Raw genomic sequence first — 8,006 nt, 5'->3', positions numbered from 1 at the left:
GGTTCAGTGTCAAACACTGGCTCTTCCTGCTCTCTCTCTCAATAATCATGTTGTGCAAAATGACACAGCAAGTCATGATCTCCCACGTTTGATCTTTCGACCATGTCTGAGCAGGGTACCGGACAACAGCAAACCGAGATTGGAGCACATCAAATGCCCGCTCGACATCCTTCCTGCAAGCCTCCTGAAGCTTCGCAAAGTGGGACTTCTTGCCTCCTGGCACAGCGTTTGAGATAGACTTCACAAATGTAGGCCATCTCAGATAGATGCCATCAGCTAGGTAGTACCCCTTGTTGTAGTGCTGCCCATTGACCTTAAAGTTCACTGGAGGAGAATGACCTTCAACAAGCTTAGAAAAGACAGGGGAGCATTGCAACACGTTGATGTCATTGTGAGTTCCTCGCATATCAAAGAAGGAGTGCCGAATCCAGAGGTTCTGTGTGGCCACCGCCTCAAGTATCACACTGCAACCGCCTTTGGCGCCTTTGTACATCCCCTGCCAAGCAAATGGGCAGTTCTTCCATTTTCAATGCATGCAGTCGATGCTTCCAAGCATCCTAGGAAATCCTCTTGCTGCATTCTGTGTTAGGATCCGAGCAGTGTCTTCCGCATTGGGTGTTCGCAAGTATTGCGGTCCAAACACTGCCACCACTGCCCTGGCACCGAGCCACCGAGCCGCGGTTTATCATTGCTCGTGAGCAGGCCGACGAGGGCGGCGAGGACCATGAGGTGTTCCTCGTCCTGGACGTCGGCATCGGCTTCCTCCTGCAACAGCGTCGTGCGCCTCCTCGTCGTCCGAGTACATCACCGAGCAGACAAAACGCCGAACACCTGGCGGGCGCACACCCGCCGGCATACCGCCCTGCGCGGCCAGAGCGCCGAAAAACTCGCCCGGACGGTGGTGGAGAGGCTGCCGCGGCGAAACCTTCTCTCTTTTTCCGGCGAGCAATGGCCTATCTAGCGGTGCTGGGTGGTGGGTGGCGCCGGAATCGGTAGGGTGGTGGCCGAGCGCGCGGGGGGTGGGGGGCGAATCTGGACGATTGGCTTGACTTTTCGCGTGACAAGGTGGCCCAGGCGTGGTTTCCCCTTGCGCCGGAGCCCCCGAGCGCCTCCTAGTGCGATGGGTTCGGCCTGCGGTCATCGGGCCCAAAAACGGGCCGAGCCGGCGGATTTCGGCGTCTTGAGGCACGAGTGGGGTTTTTTTGGTGCCGGCGCATAAAAAGGCGCCCTGAGGGGCCTGTTGGGAGCATGGGTGAAGATGCTCTAAAGACACGTCCGCATACAAATATTATTTTTTTAAAAGAGGTCCGCACATAAATACTAATGTCCGTTTTGTGGTCCAATTCTGCGCTGGCGGTATGATGCATACATGCATACCTGATGCCGATTTTAGCGCCGGCTCGTCCCCAGTGGGCGCGTAAAATCGTCGACTGGGAGGCCAACGGGAGATGCTCTAAAGACAAGTCCGCACACAAATGCTAATGTTCGTTTTGTGGTCCAATTCTGCGCCGGCGGTAGGAGTATGATGGATACATGCATGCCTGGTGCTGCTCTTGCTGAAACATCAGACCTGACGAAGATCAGACCACCGCCGGCCAGCTTACTCGAGCACGACCGGAAAGGGTGAGAGGCAGCCAGTCTCACGGACCCCTCTGCATGCACGCACGAGAAAAAGCCTGTGGCAGCAGGAAAGTGTCCGTGCTGCGAAAAGCGGAGCAGCCGTGCACTGCCCGCGCCGTCCAAACGGCGAAGAAAGACGTCCGCGGCCCGGCCAAATGATGGATCGTGTCGGACACCAAATCATTCCGGCCGCTCGCCGATGCGCTACGTAGTACTCCGTTCAAGCGGAGAGTAGACGTACTACCACCCGTGTGCAAGTAGAGCCAGTTTATGTTTATTTTTTTGCGAGGAGAAGTAGAGCTAGTGCTAGCTTGCTAACCCGCATATGTTTATGCAGTCTGATCCTCATTTTAGGTGGCATTTGTAATCATCGCGGCACATAATGCTCCCCTCCACCTTTCGTTTTTTGGTTGCTTGCTGGCTAATTTGTGGGCAGGTCCATGCAACTTGAGTATTAGGGGTACTTGATAAGATGTGCGACATCATTTCCAGACGTAAAGTATGTGAACTCATCCAAATTAACCATTTTCTTCTGATAAACAAAACAGGTTTGAACCATAAACTATCACCAGTAGACGTCCCCTTGAATACATATACTCCTCATAGTACCGTTTTTTCAGTGGTTGCATTGCATGCATTGAGATTTGACGTCCAAACTTACTTTATGTGCGCAATTAAGTAAGCTGCGTCATCCCGGAATAACAGAGAGTGACGTTATTCATAGATATGCATCGATGGCCAGAATTAGGAAGTTGATCCAAAAATGTCGTTCTATTATATTCAGACATGAAAAATGTGATAAATTAACTCAAGTGCAGAAGGTTTGCAAGAATAACATTTGATGATCAAAATCATATTTTGAAGACATGCATGCACATTGGTGCGTGTCAAAACCTATACGACGCGTTTGGTTCCGCCTCAGGTAACGTAATGGGTTTCGGTATGGAGAAGCACTGCTTCCGATTTTCTTTTATGGAATACAAGCTTTGTTTGGTTCGTGTGCTTTTGTCCGGTTTTCTAATCACCTTCCGCTCGGTTGTTTTCAACTCTGGAAAGGCCCGTATAACGCTGCCAGTGAATACGTAGTACGTGAATAACCAAATGTAATATGCCAGTTTCGAATAGCATGGGTATCGGAAACCGTAGCCAAATCATTGAAACAAACGCGTCGATAATTCTTCGCATTTTTGTGAATAGTTTGGGATAGTTACTAACGAGGATATGATTAGATGTAAACATAAGATGCATGCACAACAACGTCACATCATTTATCTGCCGCATATTTAGGGTATCTACCTGTTCATGCAACGTTAAATAGAAAATTCAGATACTTTAATGAACTATTGATTTTAATCAACGGTGTCACCTTTCAATGGCCTATTGACACCCTACCTAGAGCGATGGAAATGTGTCAACAGCTAATGCAATGAGACAAAAACTACTCCCTCCATCTATCGATCCTACGTAGACGTAAAACATCTAGGAAGTTCTCTTTTCTTTCTTTCCAAAAGGCATCTCCCATCATGGTTCGTAGACCCATCGATCAAATTATAACAAAAATGTGTTAGTGTGTAGGACCATTAATTTGGTAACTTTCTTATTGTTAACCATTAATTAGGGCATAGCTAGCTTAGCATTTTTCTGCTAGCTTGTCCCATCTCGTTGATCGCCTCGCAGCTCTGATACTTTACTCATTTCTCCATTAAGTTGCAAGTTGCATAGATATGCAACTTTAAGAAATGTCAACATTGTGCGGTGTTGCTGATATCGCGGTAAGAAATTAACGCGCATGTAGTTAATAGCCTCTATCATACCATTAGAAGCTTCTCTTTGTGGTTGCATAGTAGGTCTCTCACAGTAGATAGTATCATAGTTGGATGCTACTACTTTCGTTATTATATTTTTGTTCGGAAATTCGCAAGGGCACGTGCCTAGCCAGCCGCGCCCAGCCACATGATTGCTTCATGATCCGCAAACTTGTCTGATTCTCCACAATCGCCCGCATGGTTGTAAGTTTTAGTTTCTGAAACTTAGTGAAGTTATCATTCGTTGGTACCAAGTTTTGGTAGGTGAGACTCGGTGAAGTTTAAGGAACTTGTCAAAACGTATTCATAGGGAGGTTTTATCTCAAAACCCGCGTCACAAGGAACTCAAATATGCAACCAAAACATAGATTGGACTTTTGGTTCAAAAGATATAATAGATTCAAATTTGAAGTCCAAAGAAAAAGCATGAGAGATGGTCGGTGTCCCCGCGCCTATGTGCACAAATCGCCCCCCTCTTTCCGTTGCATAGTATCATAACCTATTATGTTAGTGTCATCTTATTATTTCTTCATTTGTACGTAAAATCTCGATATAAAGTTGTGTACAAAGATCTATTTCACATTAAATTTTCTTGTTTGGTAAGGTATTATATAATATCATAACACATGTATCTTCTCTTTCTTATTTAACTACCGTGCTACATCATCTACATGCTAACTTTACAGTGCGTATACTTGCTATGATACATGCACCGGGAGAGGCCTTAAACATAGGCCTTCTTTGGTTTGGAGGAATTATGTAGGAATTTCATAGGATAAAAATATTTTTATAGGAAAAATTACAACCTTGTTGGGAAATTATTATTGTTCTTTTACTTTGGTGACTCTGCTGAGTTAGTAGAAATTTATGCTTCCACAATTCAATAATTATGATACGGCCCTAATTGTTATGGGTGTCTTTATATCTATAAAGTTGGACAAAAATCTATTTTTTTTACATTTTAATGGGAAGAATAATTTCAAATAGAATATTTGTAACTGGAATGTTTGCGAACCAATATTTGAAGCTTACAATAGTCAACCAAGTATCACCCAAAAATGGTGCAAATTAATTACTGCTAAAATATAATAGTAAATGACAACATGCCAATGTCTATACATATCACTACTAGTTAATATAACTAGATTAATTGTCCGCATATCACAACAGGATATAAATTATTTACCAAATAAAATCCTGTCCGTGATTTATCTGACCAAATGAATTCTAGGATTTTATTTGATAAATAGTTATTTAGTAAACATTTACTAAGAAGGGAGGATATACAATACATTATAGATAAAATCATCAAAAGGATTTGCGGTTGGAAGGGGAGGTTACTCAGTTATGAGGCAAAACTTGTGCTGCTTAAAGCATGTATCACTAGCATTCCAATGTACTTGATGTCTGTGATAAAATTTCCTAAATGGGCTATAAATGCTATTACATCTCAGATGGCTCACTTCTTCTGGGGCGACCAGGGAGATGAGCACAAATATCATCTTGCTAAATGGGGAATGATTGCTCAGAAAAAAGAGTTTGGAGGTCTGGGGATTCCCAACTTAAGAGAATTCAACATGGCCTTGCTAGCCTCTTGGGCAAAAAGATACTTCATAAACCATGATAATGATTGGGGGAGACTAATTGATTATAAATATAGAACTGATAAACCCAATTTACTTTGGGCCAAACAGGGTGTAGGGTCGCCCTTTTGGAAAGGGCTTACCTGGGCTTTTGAGGGTATTAGACCTTTTTTTAGATGGAACTTGGGAAAAGGGGACAAAATCAGTTTCTAGGACGACACTTGGGCTGGGGATTCTTCCCTGAAAACTCAATTTTGGGAGGTATATGAAATTTGTCAGCAATAGAAATGTGTAGTAGCTGAGGTGTGGGATGGTACTAATTTGAAACTCACGTTCAGTAGACGTGTGGATTCTGGCTTTATGAGTAAATGGCATGACCTGATTCAGTTAATCTCTACTAAGACCTTAACTGATGAAGATGACCAGCCTGTCTGGCTTTTGGAACCATCTGGGAATTATTCTGTTAAATCCTTCTACAACATGATAAACTGGGGAGGGGTGTCTACCCCAATTTGGAAAAACTTCTGGAAAATTGTTGTTCCAACAGATACTTGGTCTTTTTGTGGTTAACTTATAATAACAAAATTCTTACCAGAGACAATTTAAGCAAAAGAAGGGTGGTTGATAACTTGTGTTGTTTGTTTTGTAATGAGAATGAAACTGTTCAGCATTTATTCTTTGATTGTGTAGTGGCTAAGCAAATTTGGCTTGATGTAGCTGATACTTTTAGTTTTAATATCCCAAAAGATATGGCTGAACTATCTTCCTTTTGGAAACTGAATAGCAAAACATCTTTGATTAACATTGCTTGTGTTGCCTCCATCTGGGGGATTTGGACTATGCGTAACGACATGTGTTTTCAGGGGATATCATGGACAAGTACCCGGGCGGTGTTGGGACGGATCAGCTCATCTCTACACCAATGGAAGATCCTATGCAAAGGCGACAAATCAGTGCTGCTCCAACGCTGCCTCCTACTCCTGGACCGACGAAGGGGCGAACTACTCAGGATCGCTTGGGCTGGGGGCTGAGAGCGTGCTCAAAAAGGCCCCGGGGCGGGGATGTGCTGAAGGCTCATTCGGGGTGACTGGGTTCACCCTGTCCCCCGTGTGTGTGCTGATTAACTTATAGAGTGTGTGAGTTTTGAGCTGCCCTGCGTGGCGCGATTGAGATTTACTGTTATAGTTTGTGGTGTGGGGTGTTGCGTAAAATACTGTCTGGTTTGCTGCTTCTGGTGAACCCGAATGCTGTTAACAGTCTGGGTCTGTGCTATGCCCCGTTTTTAATAAAAAGTGGGGTGGGGGAAACCCCTTTCGATCAAAAATTTAGTAAATATTTGTTGCCTTATCAAGGAAAATAATTTTTATTTGGCAAGTCAATAAAAAATAGGACAGATAAGACGATCATGAATGGAAAAGAATAAATTTTTTTGAATTGAGTCCTATGAAATGGAAAAGATGATCGGTGCATTGTACGGTGCGTGGTTAAATGCGGATCAGCATGTGCTTAGTTTTCGTCTGACCGTTTCACCAGCATCGGATTGCTTCCACGGAAAAACTAAAACTAATATAGCCGTTTGACTTTGCAAGGCGCCCGGCTGCCTCGTTATAAACCACGGGTTTTCTCATTTTTCTCTTCACTCCGGTAGTACACACCAGCAGCTCGTCCCACGAGCCGAGCCTCCTCGCCGTGCGCGCCCGCACCGCACACTCCGAACCGAACCGAGAAAGACAAGGCCCGATCGATCAATGAAGGCGATGATACTACGCCGCCGCGGCGCCGGCGGCGGGCTGCGCATCACGAGGAAGGGCCGCGGCTTCATGTGCGGCTGCGGCGGCTCAAAGGCCGTCTCCGTCTCCGACGGCTCCGACAAGCAGTCCCCCATGGCCACGCCGCCCACCAACACGTCGACCGCCACCACTGCCACCACCATGTCCACGGTCACCACCACGGCGACGAGGAGGGCAGGGAACAGCAGGGCGGCGTCGTTGATCTCCACCGCGGCGGCGTCCTCCTCGTTCTCACCCTCGTCGACGGACGAGGCCGACACCAGCGTGGGGAGCACCCCCAGCGTCGCCGCGCTCCTGCGGCAGCTCGGCGAGCTCGAGCGCACCGTCCGCTCCCTGCAGGGCGCCGGCGCCGAAGGCGTCGGCGACGGGAGGCGGCACAGGCGCACCTCCAGCGAGGGCGGCGGCAGGAGGGTGGAGGAGAGCGTGGCCGTGGTGAAGGAGTCGGCCGACCCGCTGGCCGACTTCCGGCGGTCGATGCTGCAGATGATCGTGGAGAAGGAGATCGTGGGCGGCGCCGACCTGCGGGAGCTCCTCCACCGGTTCCTGTCCCTCAACGCGCCGCACCACCACCACCTCATCCTCCGGGCCTTCGCCGAGATCTGGGAGGAGGTCTTCTCCGGCTACGAGCGCACCCCGGACTTCCTCGTCTCCCACTCCCACGGCAGGAAAAGGCTCCCCGCAGCGAATTCCCTCCGCTGACTGACGAGCGTGCCACCCCAACCACGGCATTGTGCGGCGCTCCGTGGATCCAATACCAGCCGCCGATTTTCCTTTCTGGCTGGGACAAGGTTTTTAGTAGGGTTTGGTGAGTTCTTGGTGCATTCATTCCCTTTCTTCGACTTCACATATTCTGCCTTGTACAAACGTTTGAAACGGACGAGCCAGGAACATTTTCAGGTTCCGGATGTCCTCGATTGAAAAGTTGATTTGTTTTGTCCTCGATTGGAAAGTTGATTTGATTTGCCAGCAATTCAGCGTTCTTGGTACGAAAGGGGGAAAGCGTTGCCTTCTCTCCACAGTCCACAAGTTGTTTTTAGCCGTTGGTGCACGCCGGACACGCTCAAAGCGAGCCGATAGGAACGGGCAAAGCGAAGGAAACCGCCGTGATTCCCGCGGGTCGCTAGGCTGCTCGTTGGTCGTGGTAGTGCTTGGTTAATTAAGTAGGAAATGAAATTGTAGATGCAGAATTCCAATCGATAGAACTATAG

At 47.1% G+C, this 8,006-nt stretch overlaps 1 protein-coding gene across 1 annotated transcript; it reads left to right on the top strand.

Moving 5' to 3' along the window:
• The first annotated feature begins 6,612 nt into the window (after nucleotides 1-6,612).
• On the top strand, nucleotides 6,613-7,738 carry LOC125533110 (transcription repressor OFP8-like). Its single transcript, XM_048696884.1, has one exon. The coding sequence runs from the start codon at nucleotides 6,757-6,759 to the stop codon at nucleotides 7,495-7,497; it is 741 nt and encodes a 246-aa protein (XP_048552841.1). The 5' UTR covers nucleotides 6,613-6,756; the 3' UTR covers nucleotides 7,498-7,738.
• The last annotated feature ends 268 nt before the right edge of the window (nucleotides 7,739-8,006 follow it).

This window comes from Triticum urartu, chromosome 1 (genome assembly GCF_003073215.2).
Source record: "Triticum urartu cultivar G1812 chromosome 1, Tu2.1, whole genome shotgun sequence".
NCBI classification, from domain to species: domain Eukaryota; kingdom Viridiplantae; phylum Streptophyta; class Magnoliopsida; order Poales; family Poaceae; genus Triticum; species Triticum urartu.
Note: the sequence above shows the minus strand (reverse complement) of the source record. Positions and strands in the feature narration are given on the sequence as shown.

Bases quoted from the DNA above. Each gene is read 5' to 3' on its own strand.
- LOC125533110 (XM_048696884.1), top strand. From the start codon at position 6,757: ATGAAGGCGATGATACTACGCCGCCGCGGCGCCGGCGGCGGGCTGCGC.